We start from the raw sequence: 20,920 nt of genomic DNA, 5'->3' as shown, positions 1-20,920 counted from the left end.
ACCTCACTGAGGTCCTAGCAAAAGAAGACCTCAATAAGGTCTTGACAAAAGAAGACCTCACTGAGGTCCTGGCAAAAGAAGACCTCAAAGAGGTCCTAGCAATGGCAAAAGAAGACCTCACTGAGGTCCTAGCAAAAGAAGACCTCAATAAGGTCTTGACAAAAGAAGACCTCACTGAGGTCCTAGCAAAAGAAGACCTCAATAAGGTCTTGACAAAAGAAGACCTCACTGAGGTCCTAGCAAAAAAAGACCTCAATAAGGTCTTGACAAAAGAAGACCTCACTGAGGTCCTAGCAAAAGAAGACCTCAATAAGGTCTTGACAAAAGAAGACCTCACTGAGGTCCTAGTAAAAGAAGACTTCACTGAGGTCCTAGCAAAAGAAGACCTCAATAAGGTCTTGACAAAAGAAGACCTCACTGAGGTCCTAGCAAAAGAAGACCTCAATAAGGTCTTGACAAAAGAAGACCTCACTGAGGTCCTAGCAAAAGAAGACCTCAATAAGGTCTTGACAAAAGAAGACCTCACTGAGGTCCTGGCAAAAGAAGACCTCAAAGAGGTCCTAGCAATAGCAAAAGAAGACCTCAATGAGGCAGAAGACCTCAAAGAGGCAGAAGACCTCAATGAGGCAGAAGACCTCAAAAGAGGCAGAAGACCTCAATGAGGCAGAAGACCTCAAAGAGGCAGAAGACCTCAATGAGGCAGAAGACCTCAAAAGAGGCAGAAGACCTCAAAGAGGCAGAAGACCTCAAAGAGGCAGAAGACCTCAATGAGGCAGAAGACCTCAAAAGAGGCAGAAAACCTCAAAAGAGGCAGAAGACCTCAATGAGGCAGGAGACCTCACTGAGGTAGAAGACCGGCAAAGATCTCAAAGATCTCCCTGAGCAAAAATAGCCAGAATCCCCAAGATCATCCGGTTCAACAAGCAAAAACAACTCATAAAGAACATAGTTCTGATCTCACATAAAAGATTGGGGCACGGGACCATAAATGAAAAAGCTAAACTCCGACCTCCCAAAGGAGCTCAAGTCATCAGGTAGAGAGACTTTAATCTCACACAACAGCCAAAAGTACCAAAGCATCATGCCGTTCTCAAGAAAACGAGCGCAGTACTGGTAAACTCGATAAGACAGACCGAATTAAGGCAAAGCGATTCCTAAGCAAACTGCATACCAAAATACAAAGCCAAACGGAGAATCAGGGGCAATCATGAGAGGCAACGACCTCGAGAATTGACCGCTCACACTAAACCAACTCAGCTGACCTAGAGAAAGGTCCAAGCAACAAAGAGCCCGCAAAATGCTCGAAAGAAGACAGCCCATAAATACTCAGGGGCAAAAAACATACACAAGAGTCCAACGCTCAGGAAAAAATAATGAAAAGGCAAGAAAGGGATACTTTCGACAGGAGCAGTTCTCAGACCACACGGTCATGAATAGAGTTTAAAGATTTATCCCCTCACCAGTCATGGAATAACTGCTGAGGAGATAAAGGGGCAATTGATGATCGCTGGATTTCTTCACCCCGGTATAAAGGCCAGGCCCATGAAAACAGTCCATGATCCAAAGGCTTCAATATTCCCCTCGAGAGCCAGGTCCAGCCCGCTCAGTCACAGGGCCGGACTCCGCCTAGACTCCTCAAGCAAACCAGCCCAAACCTCTCGGCCCAGTAATCAGGCCCTCACCAGGCTCAACTTCAGCCCTACCATTCAACCCAGCACCGGAAAGGGGAAAATGACCAAGATGCCCCGCTGGTAGGTCCTTCCGCATGCGTATCAGAGGAGAATCATATGTATCAGAGGAGAATTAATGGCCGTTACGCATGGAGCAGGCGCCTGACACATCCGTACATACGGAGCTAGGCGACAGAAGACAGCTAGCATTATGGCAGAGAGACAGATATATATATCACGGTAGAGGCCACGCAGAGGGGACTCTCTTCTTCTTCCTTCTCCTTCCTGGACACCATTTTTATTCTTACTGTAACCCTTGCCTAAATATACTACTCTGAGCCATAAAATCTGACTTGAGCGTCGGAGGGCCTCTGCCGGGGCACACCCGGTAGGCCCCTGACCATTCTTTCTTATTTTACAGGTCCCTTCACCAGGAAGAACATGGAGAGATCCACCAGGGAGCCCAGCAAGAAGGGACCCAGAAGAAAACCAGATCTATCATGGACCAGGAAGAGGACAATATTTATCATTGAATTATTCATTTTTCCAAATTAATTTATTGCAAATAAAAAAATAAAAAATAATTCAATCACTTTCCACTAAAAATTATTTTATTTAAAATAAAAAAATTCAATCTTTTTTAATTTGAAAATTTTTATTTTATAACATGATTTTGTTAAATTATTTTTTTTTTTGAAAAATAAATCCTATCCAACGCAAGGTAAATGCATAAATTTCACTATAAAAATATTTTCAATTAAACACATAAATTAGTTATTCCAAATGGGTGTACAAATTTCTTAAACGCCATAATGAGCATAAATGTAAAGTATACATAATTCAGTTACAAATGAAAGAAATGTACAACCGCTCCAATGCCTCCAAACTTACGCAGGGGCAACCTGTATGGGTGAAGTGTGTTCCTCCTCGTTACCACTAGCTGGCATTTCTGTACCCTTCTCTTCCTCTTTAAAACCTTCCTTAAACCTGTCATAGTTTGTAACTTCACTTGATTTGAATGGCCGTTCACCCAAAACTCGAACCAGATCATCTTGGTGAAGGACTTCCTTTTCAAGCAACAGCTCAGCAATCTCAGCCACTTGTTCTTTGTGCTCCTTTACAAGTTGGACCGTCTTTTCATATGCCTTGCCCACCCATTCTCGCACTTCATTGTCAATAAGAGCCCCAGTCTTGCTGCTGTAGGGCTTCGACATCTCAAATGTGTCCTCCCTTTGAGGGAAAGATAGGAGGCCCACCTTGTCACTGAACCCATACACTGCCACTTGGGCATATGTCATCTTTGTTACCTTCTCCAGGTCATTTTGGGCTCCTGTTGAGATTTTTCCCAACAAAACCTGCATTCAAATAAATAAAATCTTGTATTACTTCAAGGTAGACGAGACAACGTTGTTCATTATGCTGTATGCTCATCTGCTATTGAAAAGTTTTATCCATATTCATAGTTTTTAGCTAGAAGGTGGTGCACCACCGTGCACATTGAGACGCGGTTAAATATAGTATCAATACCTGCTCAGCTGCCCGACCACCAAGGGTCATGCACGTCATATCAAAAAGCTGCTCCTTGGTCAAGAGAAGGTTTTCATTAGGAACATATTGCGCAAATCCAAGAGCAGCAGTACCCCGTGGAACAATCGTCACTTTCAGAAGGGGTTCTGCATGTTCCAAGAACCATCCAGTAACAGCATGGCCTGATTCATGATAAGCAACAGTTCGGCGTTCCTGCTTGCTAATTACCTGCTTGACACAACACGAATGTTGAAATTTTCTTACACCAGCTCTTAAGAAGAGAGGGGGAAAAACATAATACAGTGGCAGCAAAAAGTGAATTTCTAATTCAGATGGAAGTTCCTCCTTGATGAAACTTTAAAATTAAAATAAAATAAAATAAAGAAGAGAGAAAGTATCTGTATCTGTATATGCCTGTGCTCCGGAGAAGAATCATCCAAACATCATGTAAGGGATTTTATCTCAGTGGAACCCCCTGAGACATCAAATGCAGCCACGGAAGAAAGATGATTTACCTTATTCTTCTTCTCCAAACCACCAATGATTCTGTCTATTGCTGCCTCAAAATGTTCCATTGTGACTTGTGATCCTTCATTCCTTGCAGCAATTAGTGCAGCTTCATTACAAACATTTGCAATATCTGCCCCAGCAAATCCAGGAGTTAGGGCTGCAAGCCTTTGGGAGTAATATGATGGCTCGTGATCAAGTTTTATTTTTTGCAAGTAGATGTTAAATATCTGTTCACGGCCTTTAATATCAGGCTTATCAATGGAAATTTGGCGATCAAACCGCCCTGGCCTCAACAAAGCTTTGTCTAAAATGTCCGGCCTGTTAGTGCCAGCAAGCACAACAACACCAGAAGTAGTTCCAAAGCCATCCATTTCTACTAACAACTGATTAAGGGTGCTTTCTCTCTCATCATTGGAACCTGAGAAGCCACCCCGCCCCCTTGCCCTGCCAATTGCATCTATCTCATCAATAAATATAATACTAGGGGCACACTGTCTTGCTTCTTGAAACAAATTTCTCACTCTAGATGGTCCAACACCAACAAACATCTCCATGAAATCTGAACCAGAAATGGACAGGAAAGGCACGCCAGATTCTCCTGCAGTTGCCTTTGCTAGAAGGGTCTTTCCAGTCCCTGGAGGGCCTACCAAAAGAGCACCTTTAGGAATTTTAGCTCCCAAGTCCTCGTACTTCTTCGGGTTCTTAAGGAAGTGTACAAACTCCATGATTTCTTGTTTTGCCTCATCACAACCAGCAACATCTTTGAAATAAACCTGGAGTACACAAGAGAAAAATGAATGAATATTGAAAACGACTTGCAGAATCCATGTAACATAGTGCTAAAGAGCATCTTTATAATAATAAAGAAACAGAGTAAGGCAAGAAACTGGTGTTCCAAAAAGCTAGATGGAGCAAAGAGGGCATCATTATTTTAAAAAAGACATGAGGAAGCTAACCTTATTTTTAGCATTTTTATCCACTTTGGTTACATGGGCCTTCCCTATGTTGAATATTCCACGGCCACCCTTACTATTGCCACCACCAACGCCTAATCCACTTTGCATTCTCCGTCCCATGTACATGAGGGTTCCCAAAAGCAAGAGTGTTGGTGCAAACCTCATTAATTCTTGGTACCAAACCATTTCAGATACATACGTAACAGGAACATAGTCATGAGGATCTATCCCTAGTGCTTCTTGGGCTTCCTCTAACTTCTCCTCAAAAGATTCAACACTTCCAATATTGAAGTAGTATTTATATTGGCCCCCACGACCTCCAGCAGGGGCACCACTAACAGGACCTTGCACAACATCATTGCTAGTTTGATTCTGAGGTGAGCTCCTTACATACACTTTAGCAACTGATTTATTGGAGACAACTATACGGTCAACTAAACCTGGTTCCAGAAGCTTGTTTTTGAATTCTTGGAAACTAATCTGCCAAGAAAAAAATGAAAAGCACATGAGCGAGAGTAGATCACGTAGTTATATGCATATCCACTATCCATCCAATACAGATTTTCTATTCTCATTATTTTGCAGCAGCACATTAATAATGACTAGGCAAATTTAACTCTCTATAGGACTACTATATTAATGCCTTAAACAAGGCAGAATAACATCAAATACAGTATCTAGAAGCATATAGAAGTAGAAAAAGATCTCAAAGTGGAAACCAGATAAAAATATACATTGCACACACCATTGTTAGAATCTTATGATTCTCGATTCGAAATTTGAATCTATAGGGCGAATCTTAAATGTACTTAAATCTTACAATTCTCAATTCAACTCCATATCCAAGCAATTCGCATTTACAGCTCAAATTGCAAATGTACCTGAATTGTGACTAAATTGAAAGACTTGATAGCAAATCAGGTGAACAATATTCAAAGGCTGAGTCTTTACTCAATTCAAGGGATTATTTTTTTATAAGATTGTTAGTTTCAAATGCATTCATTTTTGCTATAAAAAATGTACATAAACCTTTTGCTTATCCACTTTTCTTCCATAACCCATTCTTTTCCCTTTCCCTCTTCTTTTTCTTCCTTTCTTAAAGTTCATTTGCTTTTCTAATTATAGTTGTCAAGTTATAACATTTTATATTAAGATATTGTAATATTTTAATGTAACATGCTATCCTTTTTTTATTATTTAATAAGTTTAAATGAGAATTTCAGTACACATAAAATGATAGTCATTATGTATAATTCAAGAGTTCCTAATTTATTATATAAAACTATATAAAATAATAGAAATATATTATTCTATTATAGAACGAATTTTAATTTAGACAAATGATATTCTACTTATTTTTAAAACATATATTATTTTTAATTAATTTTTAAAATTTTTCTGAATCTTACGATTCAATTCAATTGTTGATTCACAAAATGAAAATTTCAATTCTTGATTTGATTCTTGATTTGACAACTATGGTTGCATATATAAAGAGGAAGAAGAAATCAGATACTTCAAATCGTAACTCAAATTCCCTATCATTATTGACTTGTGTAAACTAATCCAAAAAATAAGAGGCGATTAACATGCTAACAGTTATTATTCATTTAAATTAAATATGAAGTGAAGCAAACAGTAGAACATTCTAGGAAAGAAAATCAGATTGCTTACCTGTTGCTGCTCAGTAGGACCAAAAGAGAAGGAAGAAAGAAGTATTCCGATCACCAGTAAAGGGGTAAGTAAATTGAATTGCTTAACGAATGTTTTTTGAAAGTTCCACTCATCATCTGCATTTGAATCGTCTGAAATCGAAATGAATGTTTAGAATTTGGGGAAAAACACTGACATGCTCTATCAGAGACTTTAACTATAAATAAATGCCATTAAAATGCCAAAAACTCATGAAGATAGAGGGAAGCAAAGAAAAATGATAGTTTCAAATTCCATTATCTATCCATCTATCTACATATAGATATATATATAATGATAGAGCTAGCAGTAATTGCATGTTCACCAGTAACTTGGATGGCACAATATTATGCTTTTTCTCCAAGTTACAAAAGCAGAACCCAAACTTCACCACAAAACTATGGCAGTTCTTGCAAGCTAAGCAGGTTGAATTTCATATGAACAAGAAAAGAAGTACCTTATGGGCATATTACGACATTGTTCCCCCCCCACAAGATGGACACTGTAGTCATAAATTGAAGAAAGGAAACTACAACAGACTTGCGCATTCTGAAGTGACATTTCGCCAAAAAGAAAACAAAGCTTTCCCTTCCCATTCTCATCATTTTTCATTTAACATAATAGCAAACTTAGGAATACAACATTGCAATCCAGCATTGAAAAGAACACAAAGTAAACAAAGCAACAGAAACTTAAAGAGTGAACTTCACCTTTGGATTCAGATTTGTGCTCATTCCCTTTTGGAACCTCCTTCTTTTCCTTGGGGTAAAAGTTCTCATAATCTGTAAGCAGATGCCAGAATTATAAGTAACTACACAACCAATGCTCACACCACAATCCATAAAATCCTCTAAAAGGTTGAAAAGGAATCTCTTTCTTAAGGAAAAAAAAAAAAAAATTGCTCACTCTTCTTCTTAGGAGCTTCGCTGGAGAAAAATCGTCGAATTCTAGGGTTCGCAAGAAGGTAATTCAAATCGGATAAATTAGATTTAGAGCCAAAATCCTTATGAGCTCCAATTGAAGCTAAATATCCTCTCACAAACCCTAATCCTCCATCAAATTTATCTGTATTCCCAACTCCACCTGCTCCTCCAGCTACTCGAGAAATCGCCAATCTCCCACCACCAGCACCACGCAGCACATTCTATCATTTACAAAAATATATATATATATATATGTATCACATACGCATTCAATTAAAATTCAGAAAAAAAAAATATATCACTAACTAGAAAAAATACGAAACTTACAGCAGAACGAGAGGATCGAGCAAATGAACCAGTGAGCTTAGAAAAAATCATGATATAAACAACTAATGGTATTTTGATAGAATACGAAATCGAGGTGTTTGGTTTTATGCTGTTGACAAAAAAAAAATCAAAAAAACAGGGTGTTTGGTTTTATGGACTTCAAAGGGAGGGAATTTGGTGTCCGCGTTCGCTTCGCGCTGTGAACTTGGGTACCAGGGCGGCCAGCCCACAGATTGTTTAGTAGATAATTAAATAAAAATTGTTTATTTACTATTATCTATTATTAAATTGTAATTTAATATCTTGAAAATATGAAAGCCCTTTGATTTTTTTTTTCCTTTTCCTTCTAGAATAATGGTCATTTATTTTTTATCTCTTGTAATTAAATTGTATATAATTTATTTGAATAATATCCACTATTTTAATAAAAACTATTCGTCCGGAGTACATTAGTAAAAAAATAATATTTTCTTTAATTTATATCAATATTTTATTTTTCTTTAGTCATATAATTTATATTCAAAATTAAAAAATGTCATAATATATGCAAGTAATTAATAAAAATATTTATTTTATCATAATATTAATTATCCTTAAATTATCACAATTAAATTACAGTTATTGTTAACCGTATTCCGTTAATTAATTTATTGCCTAATTAATTAAAATAATTTTTAATTTTATTATATTAATATTTTACTTTTGATAACTTAATTATTATTAAGATCGACGGACATTGGAACATATAATATTAATAAGTAAAGTTATTATATTTATTATAATTTAATTATCACATTTATTGTTAATAATTAAAATAAATATTTTAAAAATAAATTTTCTAAAATAGCTGAACAAAGAAAAATATTTTAAAAAATCACATATTTCCCACAAATTTTGTAAAAAGATTGGTATAGGAATGTTTCCTAAAAAATATGGGAGTATTAATCCTAAGAATTATTATTAAATTCAGATTTATTGATTAAATTTCAAAATAAACAATATTTAAAACTTTATCATATAAGAAATAATTTGGTATGACTTATGTGATGGAGTTGATTGACACATGATATTAAAATTTGACACGTATTATTTTATTTGAATAGAGTATTTCATTAGTGTTGTCATGTGTTACTTACTTTGTATAAAATTTTATTATATTAAAATATTTCTTTTTTTAAATAATTGATTATTACATTTTAAGGTCAATAAATATTATAAACTATGTTTTGTCTCTTCCCCAGCCTCTTGTCTGAATGGAGTTACCCACTGTAGCTTGAGCCTGTGATATTATTTTTGGGTTGGTGGGTGATTCTGTATTTGGAAAATTCATATACTTATCAACACGCCCAACTTAGCACTATAATATTGGGCCATCACGAGAATGGCTTAGGCCCATCTAACGCCGAGAAAAGTTGTATTTGTTGATTGAAGCTACAAGGCGTCGCCCTGTTCTGTTGTCTGAGTGAGGCCGTACTAAATGCTAATGTAGAAACCTCCTCAATTTTCTCCAGAAACTCACTGCTCTTTTGATTTGCTCAACAATGGAAACTTCATCTTTTATGCTTCACTCGAGAGCAATCCCTTTTAGTTACGCTCGTCCGAACACTCTTAGTAATTATAGCACGAAGAGAGTTTCTCTTAGGCATTTCAACAAACACCTTCAATTGCATCGACGCGATGTCAACTTTCAGTGCCACCAGAGCCATACACACAGCAAAACCTCCTTAAACCCTTCGTTTGCATTTTCGCTCTATCAGTCACCATCGCCCTTAAAATTGACGAGAACCCATTTAATCTCTTCTGTCAAATGCTCCTACTCCACCTCTGCAAGCACAGACTCCTCCCAAGACCACCCATGGCTGCAGCGTCTGAAAAACATCTCTCTTGATGAAGTGAAATCAACCTTTTTGCAATTAACTCCAATTGATATCATCAAGTGGTCTGGTGTCATATCGATCGCAATTTCAGCCGCAAAGTGGACGGTCAATTTGTTATTGAACCCATTTTTCTGGATGTATTTTAGCTGGACGTGGTTATTTTGGCCGTGGTTGGTGGCAATATCAGTTGCTGTCTACGGGTTGTATTGCTTTTATAGACATTATTTGGGTGAAGCGAGCATTTTTGAGCAACTTGCTCTTGTTACCTCAGTTTTCACTTGGCTAACTCTTGTCCCTGCTGCCCATTTTAATGGCTACCTCGAAGGATGGCCTTTTGTGTTCTTCTTTGTGTATCATTATTTCTTTTTCTTCAATGTTAGCGTGAGGAAACGTTTATATGGAGATTTATTTGCTCGCCCACATGACCCCAAGTGGGATCTAAGCCCACCCAAGTGGTATGGCCTTTTCTTCTGTGTTGGTGTCATGGTTGGTCATTGGCTCGCAGCTTTTGAAGGGCCAGAGCTACACCTTATTCCTGGTGGATGGAGCAATGCGGGGATGTGGATTTTGATATTAATAACTTTGCTGATGCAATATAACTCGACACTTTACCTTGCCAAGTATTCAGAGAAGGTGGTGGTGCCTACTGCTGTAGTGCAATTTGGCCCATATAGGTGGGTCCGGCACCCAATATATTCATCCACAATGCTGTTGTTTGCGACTTACTTTCTTGCACTTCGTGCACCTTTGAGCTTGTTGTTTGTGGTAGCAGTATGTTTGATATATTATGGCCAGAGAGCAAAAGTGGAGGAGGCTCTGATGATAGAGACTTTTGGTGAGAGATACTTAGATTACATGAACAAAGTCCGATACAAGTTGATTCCTTTAGTTTATTAATGCAATCTCCAGGTATGCCTTTGTTTTTCAACGTGATCTATTTCACAAGTAGTTGAGTTTGAAACTAGAATGGTAAATGTTCAATTGAATAGTGTACAAGTCCGTTCGTCATCATTATTCATCTTTGTTGGCTTCTTTTCATTTCTTTTTTTCCTCAGGAATTTACTTTCAAGTAGTTCATTCATTCCTATGTTTGATATGATTCCTATGTTTATTGATGCTTTTGGTTTGTGGTGATTCCTTGGGTTCATGTAGGTTCAATTCCAGTAACTGGCTTGCAAGGTTATGGCTTTGTGATACAAATGTAATCTTTCTTCTGCTTCTTGCTAATTTTTTCTGTTTCAAGAACTTACTTGTAATAATGACCTTGATTTTCGTTTAATCACATTATTTCATGTGGAAACTAGTAAGGTTTATAACTCATAAGTTGATGTTCATATTTAGTTGTGCATATGAAAAGGATGTGCACGAGATAACTAAACAAGAAACTTGCTTAATTTGGCAGAATCCTTTGGTAATCGCGGTGAAACGATTTAAATGAGGAAGATTTGTCAACTTGTTTGGCTTTTGGAAAAGTCAAGTCAACCATGTTTCATGCCCTGGCAACTTTTGATATTCAGGAAACAAGTATCAGCTTAAATGTATGCGTGAGAATGAATGCTTTCTATGAAAAGAAGAGATAACAACTATTGGGGATGAAATGGATGTGAATATCTAATGTCTGCCACTGGTTTTCTTCTTGTCACAAAACAGTTGCACGATCTGGTATCTAGTTATATATATCATCTTTTTTCTTTTTTCCCTCAAAAGATAGACAGACACACACATTCAGGTAAGGGATAGGACACGCTCCTTGAGTTTTATATCATCTGGAATGTTCCTACCTGTGTTATACAAGGTTTAGAAATAGAACAGTGTTTAATGGGACTGTATATTTGGCTTCTTTTCAGTCACCACACCTTTGTGCTCGACGACTTTATGACAGAGGAATTAAGCGCTTTTCTTTAAAGATATAATGTCGGTCATTATTTTGGTAATTCACATTCCATGATCATGTAATGATTGAAATATAATAATTTTGCTGGTGCTCCCAGAGAAAAAAAGGGCTTTGTAGTGCGTGAAGTTTCCCACATTTTGCAAGTGGCGAACCAAATAGTGTTTGTTTATTGTAATGTCTGGCAACTCTTCACCGACATCAATTGGTAGAGCAGTATACTTGCATAAGAGCTTTTGGCTTGTAAAAATTGGTTGATTCATACAATAATTCCTTGCTTTAATGCTCAACATCCCCACTCGCTTGGAGTTTTGAGCAAAGTATTTGCAATTTAGTTCGAACCATGTACCAGAAAACTATTATTATAGACAATTTTTTGTCATAATGTGTTCTAAATGGAACAATGAAAATACAGTGAAGACTTTATTCTTCAGTAGTAGAACAATTTTGCTTAGGTTGATAATGATAGTTCGTCAGGTTAATGGGGAGCTTATATGAGAACATTGAGATCAAAGTGTAGCAAGATAAGATTGTCAGTTGAAGTGCATCTTTGAGAAGTTAGTCCAAATTCTTTCGCTAGCAAGATCAGAGAGTTGGCTGTTGTAGCCATAAATGACTACTTGACCATAACGAATCATTCATTTGTGACCCTTTAAGGGTAATATTTTATATGATCCTGCAGATAAAGTATATGATAATATACATTCTGCATCCATATGCTCATGTAAGCAAAAGCATAGGATCACATATTGCTCCTAACATAATTGGAGAAATTTAATATATTTTCTATCAGGTCACCGATCTCATCTGTTAAGTTTTCCATGTTAAATTGTATCCTTATCACCCACAGCTTGTCATATACAAATTTCAGTGAACCGGACCCATATTAGACATTTCATTAGCCTTTACTAATGAATAATTCACAAAATTTACTGACATTTTATTATTCTATAAACGGTACGGACAGGTACACTATGACACTAGTCACATTACTGAAGTTATTGTGAAGGGTTATTGTATTTTATCTAAATAATTTGATGTTCAAATAAACCTGACAAATTAAGAAATTGAATGGCTTACAATGCAGAACAAACCTGCAGTTGCATGATTGGATATAGGTTAAGTTTAAGAATGACAATTGTTGTTGACTGTAAATTGTTATATCTCTCTTTCATTTGCTGAAGTCTGCTAAAACTTTAGTTCTTTTACTTTATAATGTGCACTGGATAAAAGTTCACTGTTTTGTTATCAAGGACTTCCTTATCTATTGACAAAAAGTTGTCCATCTACCTGCACATTTGGCACCTTTTGGAAGGATAAAAGTAATGCTCATGATTGATTGTCCGTGAACTTGAATCTAATCTCAAGATTGAATCTAATCCCATAACATTATGATGTAAAAAGTTTAAGGTCTCGCTGCCACTGCAGCATAGGCAAGTAGCAGTTTCCTATTTGGCAATTAAACATTGTTTTTGGGTCATGTGCAGCAGGTAGTTTACATCTTATTTCCTGAGTTTTTGTGTTGCCTCATTGACTCTCTAATAGAAGCATGTGCGTTGATCCAGCATAAATATCAGCAGCAGCAGCCCTCAATTTTCAGCATGATTGCGCAAAACTCAAAGCAATTTGCTACTGAATGGCTTAAGCTTTGTTCTTTTGGTCTTTTTAACTTACAATTTGTCTTGGATGTTTCATTCAATGTGCTTTAGCTATAGACTGTTTACGGAACTCCCTGTCCCTAAATTGAAAAAGTTCCAGGAAAGGTGGAAGCCACCTTATCTGCACTAGATGGCCGACTCATCAAGATGTGAAACATATCAGCTTATCTTTTGCACCACATGAACTTGCACCGGTAAAGTGCAAGACCTCTTCAAATAAAGTTCACTTAGGTATGGTTCTTCCTTCTGATGGTAAGTGAGCCAAATCATTATCCTCGTGCCTTCCATATTTTCTCCATTTTCATGAACCTGTAGACGAGCAAAGCTTTCCCCGCGAGGATTTTGAAGGGCTCCTGTAGACGGGCTCCTTATATTTGTTGTACTTTCCCCGCGAGGATTTTGAAAACTCTTACCACAGATATTTATCCCATTTTCAATCATATCTGCAAGTAATGTTGATACAGGCTGGCTTGACAAATGCTAATTGTTTTAAACGTGTTGCTTGAAAGTTGCCACTTGCAGTTTCATTTGAAATCTGTTCCATTGAAGAATGTCTAATGAAAATTTTCCATTTGAGGAAATAGATAATGGATTTTCCTACGATGCATCTGTTATCGTGATGGATGAGTTAAGCGACTATGCTTTGGACATGAGGATTTCCCAAAACATGCTTTACTTCGTGTAATTATTTAATTATTACCGAAAGAATTGTGGAGCTATTTTCAGATCCATTTACTTTTTGGAAAAGTTAAGCGTTTCTTATCTGTGTTCTTGTTCTGCAAGTAGGATCCATCATTTTTTTTTCTTTCAAGGAGTCCATCTGTTGGGTAAGCTAATCATTTTGAGTGATCTACTAGCATTATTTAAATTTTTGTAAATAAATGCACTGAAGTCGCATTAAACAACAGCTTTTGATATTGGACAAGCGTCAATTTGGCGATGGGTGATGATGGATTACTTCTATCCATTGTACAGTTCTGTTTAATTTAAATCCTTTCCACTTAGATTTGTGAGTCATATAGCTGCATCATTAATTTGAGATAGAATTAGCTTGTCGCAAATGAATACAGTCGATGAATTTATAATGTGCACACTCCTTCACAACTCTTAGTCGACTGGTACCATTGCATTTTTGCTTACAGTTGAGTTTGACCAGATATAGATTTCATTGGTTCTCAAATTCAACTGGTTATTGCGGTTAGCACCACCAAAGTTACTAGTTATATGTTCCACAGGTGTCTATTTTCCAGCTCAAAGCAAATTAGAGGATAAGTGTTTTACGCACAGCTGCTCCATTGAGAGGGCAAGAAGAGTCTGATGTGACAACGTTTGGGATGCGTAAAATACATATAATCAAATGGGTGATGACAGTGAAGCTATGTTCGTGTGAATGACAATTCCTGATGTGATCACCATTCTTTCAAGTCATGGCATTGGCTGGTTTCTTTGAACAAAGGCCAGCTACAAAACAGAATGGGATGGGACATGGCAAGGCATTTCAGTCTAAACTCGTGTAGTAAATTTGCAATTGATTAAATATTCTGACAGTGGGACGTGGAATTCTAGCGTGCACATCCCGCTCCTGCCACTTGCCAAGCACCCAATTGCTTATCTTGGCCAATGTTATTAAAGGGATAACTGTACGCCACGCAGAGAAATGGGAGTAAAAAAAATCTGGTGACCCTTGACAGCTACATGATTCACATTCAAAGCCTCACAAATTTGATCTTCAAAACACAAAGTTTTAATCTCATAGCATCAATTCAATCTTTTTATTTTTCTTATTTTTTTTCTTTTTTCTCCGGATAATATATTACATCAAGAAATGGATGTTTTGGGCTAGCATGATGCCTTTTGACATTGACTTGTTACAGACCCAAACCCAGTTTCGACTAGCAAAAACTAGACAAGTCCCACTGCCCAATAGAAGTTGCTTAAAGGATTTGCACAAACTAATTGGATGAAAGATGCTCGAGTAGGGGAAGTATTATGTTGCTTCTGGCCCCACTGAACACAAATCGTTTGGAGGACTCAATGTGCCAATTTGTTCCTAGGCCTCGGCGTTACCCTTATAGGCAAGCCCCCCTTGGGCACAGGGAAAGGACCATACTGTATACCATCCTCGTCTTCCATGGCCTTCCACCTGCACCCAAAAACATCAAATAATGAGCAATACACCTTCCATTACAGAGGAAGGATTTCAGTGTGATTTACGCCAAATAATAAAAGGATAATATCAATATTGCCATCCATGAACGATCTTGGATTGTATTTTTGAGATATTGAGTGTTAAATTATTGGATTATTGTTAATTTGATGTGCTTATTAACTCAATGTCACAAGCACAGTCCAAATTACATATACAAACATTTCTGAACATGTCAAAATTAAAACCATGGACTCTACTCTTATCATTATATAAAAACAAAAACCATTGACTCTATTTGGACATATATGTTCACAATGATACAAGTCACAGGAATCAAATCTCTTCAAAGAGGCATAGAATGGTATCTTGCTTTCAAAATTAAATTAAAACAATAAAATAATAATAACCGAAAAAATATTTTTTTTTTTCAATAAAGATGACAAATTAAGAAATGATGTGGAGTCTAATGTGCAGAGCAAAGCTGTGGTGTAAAGCAAACCTCCTAGGTGACACATCATCATTACATTTGTCACATTAGCCCCTTGATTTGAAACACAATAGCTGGCAAACTGTGTCGTTTTATTATAGAGTGCGATTGTGTGCATATCATATCTATTGCCCAGAAATCACATTTCCATGAGATGCTCAAATTGTTTGATAAAGATTAGATATCCGAGGAAGGAAAATAAATATTTCATCGATCTAAGCATCAATGGGATGGGGACATGGCTATGGAAATTTCGGCAATTGGTACCTTAAACAAATCAAAATCTGAAGAGGATAGAGATGTATCAATATATTCTACTTAATTAGTAATTTGATGATGGCCTACTGTCATTGACTAATGATCATGCATGGAACTACCGAGTTTCTTTTCTAGCTATGGCTACACTAGCGTCCACTAAACCCCTCTTCAACCCAAACTCTATTTCAAAAACCCTACAAGCGATATCTTTTCACTGCGGCGAAGGACCTCTTCCACACCCCAAGGAACACCCCAGAGAGGACCACCATTGCCATCACAGCTCCTCAGCGTCGTCGACTAGAGAGTGACAGACTAACTTCTACCAAACCCATAACGTGGCACCACCTATATCTTCCATTTCAAATTATAATGCATGTAAATCACCATTTTTCATTTATTTTGCTACCTTTCGTTATTAATATAATTTATCAACCAATCCGTTCCATAGTATAAAACAATTAATTAGTAAAAAAAATCCTTCACCTCATGTGCAGTGTGCTCTTGAAAGAGAGAAAGAAGTGACCTGTAAGTGAGAGTGAGGTGGTGAAGAAGAATGAGCATCTCAAGTTTGGCTAGCTCACTGCCTGGACAGGAGTGGACTCCATTGCCAAAGGGCATATACGTATTAGGCCTTGGTGGCACCTGCTTCATCACATAAAAAACAATTAAAAACTTCAAAATAATGACTCTGTTGTTGATGCAGGGCACTTCTGCTCTAACTAGTGATTAATTAACTGCTAAAGTATAATTATCAAAAATAAAAATAAAAGCAAGCTGATCTTCATTGCACTGAACCAGTGTTATTAATTTGCTACCCTACAAAAGCGAGGTCACGTGATCTGATATTGCCCAGAAGAAGTGAGGGCAGAGTGAGAGAGAAAGAAAGGACACAGTCCTCCAGATAATCTAAGCATTAGTAACCTTATATTTGTGTTTGTGTTTGCATCCAAAAGAACATGATGACCCACTTGATTAAAAGGGCCAGTGAGCAAGTGAACCATGTGGATATGGACATAACATAATATACAGAGGCACAGGGTGAAGATTAGTTGAGGGCTGACCTCGAATCTCGATGGGTCAAATTTTTGGGGTTGAGGGAAGAAATCTGCACAATGATGAATACTTCTAAATAGTGGCAGAACCTTCCAACCTTTGGGGATAAAGTAACCTTCAAACTCCACATCTTCCACAGCTTCTCTGAATGTAAATGATAGTATACTCGCTGTTCTTAGAGTTTCTTGAATCACCTGCAAATTTTTACCCTTTTTATTTCTTTTAGTAATTTAATTATTTGTTAGGTACATCAGGTGGTATTCCTAATTCATACAATAATTCTACTTATCATTTGTTTAATAATACTAAATCTGATGATACTGTGATTTACTGTAGAAAATAATGATAAACATTACCCCATAATATAATATTTAGATAAATATTGAAATTAGATATTGGATGATGAAAATAAATATAAATAATATGGATGATAATGGCATTGACTTTGTACATTTTTATGAGAATAAAAAAAAAAAAAAAAGAAATTTTGATAATTGAAAGAGATAATATACAAACCCTGGTAGTCAATGGCATGCGCCTCGTATCATCCCACGTAAGCCTTCGATTTGCCTCAATTATTTCCTGTCTAATTCCTTCCTGTTCACTCTGCCAGGACAAAATAATAACAAAATTTTGATTGCCATTGAATAATAATAATAATATATAAAAATATCAAATATTTATCAGAACCATTATTTTATTAAATCAATGATTGGATAATAATAATAATAATAAAGAATTTACATTACAATGATATTACTGCGTCATCTTACTATAATTGTACAAAGAGACAGTAATTAATTACCGTAACAGCTTCTAATAGATCCTGATTATCATGCAAGTACTTGAGAATCCAAGTTAGCACACTAGCAGTTGTATCGTGAGCAGCGAAAATAACACCAATTATATTATCAGCAATTTGAGAGTCATTAAGCTTCTCATCCTTTGCTTCTAATAGGACTCCAAGCAGCCCACCTCCTTGTTTCCCACTATGCCTTCTCTTCTCTATCACTCTCCTCAACGCCTCGTTCAGTTGTTTCCTTGCCTGCTTTGTCAACCAAATTAATCAATAATGATAATGTATGAAGCATACAAGATAAAAATGTAGGCCCAGCTTTAAGTATTTTACCTTCATTGCCTTGTGGAAGGGAGTGCCTGGTAGATCCAACGGCATGGAATTATAACCCATTTCCAGGCAGCGATATAGATGTTTGATTCCTTCCATTTCCGAGTGTTGTTTTTCTCCAAAGACAGAAATCATTGCCACATCAAAAGCATACTAGACAGAGAGGGAGGGAGAGGGCAAAAAAAAGGAAACAAACTTTTTATGGGTATATAGAATATTATAATGAGACAAAATTATCATGCAAAAAAAGATAAATTTGGTTATATTACCATCTTCATTTGCTGCAAAGTGTTAATAGTGGCATATTTCCAGGTAGGAAGAAATGCCAAAACAATCTGTTCAATCTCTGAGACGGAACCTCTTATTGCACAAGGAAGAAATGAGGCCTGCACCAACTTCTTGAGCCTTGAGTGGTAAGTTCCTTGTTGAAAGAAGAGAGCTTCAGGTCCTATCATTTTCTCTTTACTTGTTGGATATGTTGGCTTGAACAAATGTGCCCGTGTCACTAGAACAACTCTTGCTGCTTCTGGGCTTGAAATCATCACACACGGGCATCCCAATATGTGGGTCTTAAATATATTCCCGTACCTACATATAAATAATAGCGACACATCAACAATAATACAACTCTCTTTCTGTCTCTCTCGTGTATATATATATACATGTATGTATGTATGTATGTATGTGATTACCGTTTTTGCCTTCTGGAAAAGAAGGAATTGGGGTTCTGAGTGTAGAGCTTGAGGGTCTCTCCAATATAAGGCCAACCCATAGAACCAGGAGGGAGGCGTTTGTCTTTTGAGTGGTGCCATTGAAGAAAGAGAGGAAGAAGCAAGAGAATCAAGAATGAGCACAACAGAGCTGGCATCAACATCACCGTCATCGTCAGAAAGCCAACTTCCTAAGATTGGAAAGTTGGTGTTGACAAAAGTAATAAGAAGATGAAGAACAGCGTGGTTATATGAAGAAAAAAAGAAGAAAAATGAACAACGACAGAGAAAAGCAAAGAGACACAGATAGAGAGGTGGCAGAAGCCTAAGAGTTCAAGAATATGGCAGGACGTGGGGAAGTGAGGAGGAATCGATACTAGACATGAGGGGGGCGATGGGCCTTATATATGGAGTTCGCAGTGAAGAAGGGGAGGGAAGGAGAGATGAAGTAGGTGACAGGCGTCACCACGTTTATGGGAACACCTTGCCCTCACCCCAACTCACCGAGTGCCCCTCCCTTCTCTTTGAGGGATATCTCCTACCTTTTTTCACTTTTTATTTCACCTTATATAATGCCCATTGCTTCTCTTTGGACACGTTTATTTGAGGCGCTCATATATCCCACACGCGCCTTTTGCTCAAGGTTTGGCCTAGATTTTTTAGTCCAAGCCTGTAAATGAAAAAAATCGTAGAGCATGTCAGCGATTCCAATTAAAATTTCTTAATATTTAATTCATTCACTATGAAACCTTTATTTAAAAAAAAAAAAAAATCATCCACTCCATCTAATTTTATGAGAGTCCTGTACATTGAAGTTGTATATATAAGTAATTAATTTGCGTGGACTTCTCAACGTTGGACTAATCGTTGGGGTCATAAGCATACTTTAAGGAGAAGTTTTGGTAATTAAGCAATGCTACAAATGGAAGAAGAGAAGGAAGTAGGACAAACAATCAATGAAGGTGAAGGACACGCACCGATAATGGAGAGTGGTTGTGTCCCTGAAAGCAGGAGAGAAAGAACATCACATTCCCATTCCCCACGGTGATTATCTCAAAGCCACCGTCATATGTCAGCCCAGCCGGCCCGGCCCGGCCCAACCAAGCCATTGTATATCATGACTCGTGACTCCTGAACATATACTACACACGTGGCGCAATCCTAGGTGTGTCCTTTCTTCTGTACCCTCTCTCCCTGGGCCGTACTTTTCAGCAGCTTCTTCTGTTGCTTTTGAGTTCCTACCTGCCCTAATCGCAATTTTTCCCAGTAAAAATGCTCACTTGGCTTCCTATTAATAAAATAATTCATTCATTCGAAAAATATAAATTTAACATACGTGTTTAAATTATTAATTTATATAAATTTCACAACTGAAAAATATATGTGTATATCTTAATTAAATAAATTATTTTTCTAAAAGTATACGAAGAGCATGTGGAAATTATAATGTGAATTTCACAACTATTAGTCCAATGTTATATTTTAACTAATTTCATATAATATTTGATTATTTATTTACATTATATTATTATTCATAATGCACAACTATTAGTCCTATCTTTCATGTGCGTTATTATTTATAATGAATACATTTTAAACGATTGTTTGAATAGTGAAAAAATTTTAAAAAAAAAAGAAAATAAATTATATAAAATAAATGTGATATGATATTTTACCTTATTTAGACAAAAAGAGAAACATAATACATGAAAAACAATAATTTTTATTATTTTATCTTTAATTCAGAAAGAAAGTAAGAAATCATAATTTTGTTAAATTAAAATATATCTTTTTTTAAATGAAATTAAAATATATCATTATATATTTATTTATTTTTTTAAAGCGAAATTATTAATCATATTAATAAAATTTTATAAAATAAAGAGAAACATCATTTTAGAGAGACGATTATACTTAGTAGATTCTCTAATCAAAATATAAACAGTTAGATTAGTATTACGACGAACAATCTAACAGAAATATCAGTTTTAGAATCTAACAAAAATTTATAATCATTCAAAATCAAAACCCTGTATAAGATAATTTGAAAAAAATATTTCTCATACTCCTCAAATGTCTGTCGAAACTCCTGTATAAGATAATTTA

General features: G+C 36.4%; 3 protein-coding genes across 4 annotated transcripts; 1 reads left to right on the top strand and 2 right to left on the bottom strand.

Annotated features, from left to right (window-relative positions):
• Positions 1 to 2,404: 2,404 nt before the first annotated feature.
• On the bottom strand, positions 2,405 to 7,823 carry LOC110622210 (ATP-dependent zinc metalloprotease FTSH 10, mitochondrial). Its single transcript, XM_021766682.2, has 8 exons — positions 7,606 to 7,823; positions 7,262 to 7,499; positions 7,066 to 7,137; positions 6,338 to 6,468; positions 4,664 to 5,143; positions 3,713 to 4,480; positions 3,198 to 3,425; positions 2,405 to 3,025 (listed from the first exon to the last, which is right to left on the bottom strand). The coding sequence occupies exons 1-8, from the start codon at positions 7,654 to 7,656 to the stop codon at positions 2,558 to 2,560; spliced, it is 2,436 nt and encodes an 811-aa protein (XP_021622374.1). The 5' UTR covers positions 7,657 to 7,823; the 3' UTR covers positions 2,405 to 2,557.
• A 1,193-nt stretch (positions 7,824 to 9,016) lies between these two features.
• On the top strand, positions 9,017 to 11,187 carry LOC110622101. 2 transcript variants are annotated; one of them, XR_002489055.2, is made up of 3 exons: positions 9,017 to 10,391; positions 10,635 to 10,683; positions 10,885 to 11,187. XR_002489055.2 is itself a non-coding variant. In XM_021766568.2 (2 exons), the coding sequence occupies exon 1, from the start codon at positions 9,147 to 9,149 to the stop codon at positions 10,377 to 10,379; it is 1,233 nt and encodes a 410-aa protein (XP_021622260.1). In that variant the 5' UTR covers positions 9,017 to 9,146; the 3' UTR covers positions 10,380 to 10,391; positions 10,635 to 10,799. The 2 variants fall into 2 exon arrangements, 1 of the variants encoding a protein (XP_021622260.1); XM_021766568.2 differs by lacking the exon at positions 10,885 to 11,187 and having other exon boundaries at positions 10,635 to 10,799.
• Positions 11,188 to 14,773: 3,586 nt separating this feature from the next.
• On the bottom strand, positions 14,774 to 19,362 carry LOC110622027 (abscisic acid 8'-hydroxylase 2). The gene is made up of 8 exons (XM_021766407.1): positions 18,797 to 19,362; positions 18,374 to 18,692; positions 18,108 to 18,257; positions 17,784 to 18,023; positions 17,495 to 17,584; positions 16,987 to 17,172; positions 16,449 to 16,567; positions 14,774 to 15,174 (listed from the first exon to the last, which is right to left on the bottom strand). The coding sequence occupies exons 1-8, from the start codon at positions 18,985 to 18,987 to the stop codon at positions 15,063 to 15,065; spliced, it is 1,407 nt and encodes a 468-aa protein (XP_021622099.1). The 5' UTR covers positions 18,988 to 19,362; the 3' UTR covers positions 14,774 to 15,062.
• Positions 19,363 to 20,920: the final 1,558 nt, after the last annotated feature.

Source organism: Manihot esculenta, chromosome 1, assembly GCF_001659605.2.
Source record: "Manihot esculenta cultivar AM560-2 chromosome 1, M.esculenta_v8, whole genome shotgun sequence".
Lineage (NCBI taxonomy): Eukaryota > Viridiplantae > Streptophyta > Magnoliopsida > Malpighiales > Euphorbiaceae > Manihot > Manihot esculenta.
Note: the sequence above shows the minus strand (reverse complement) of the source record. Positions and strands in the feature narration are given on the sequence as shown.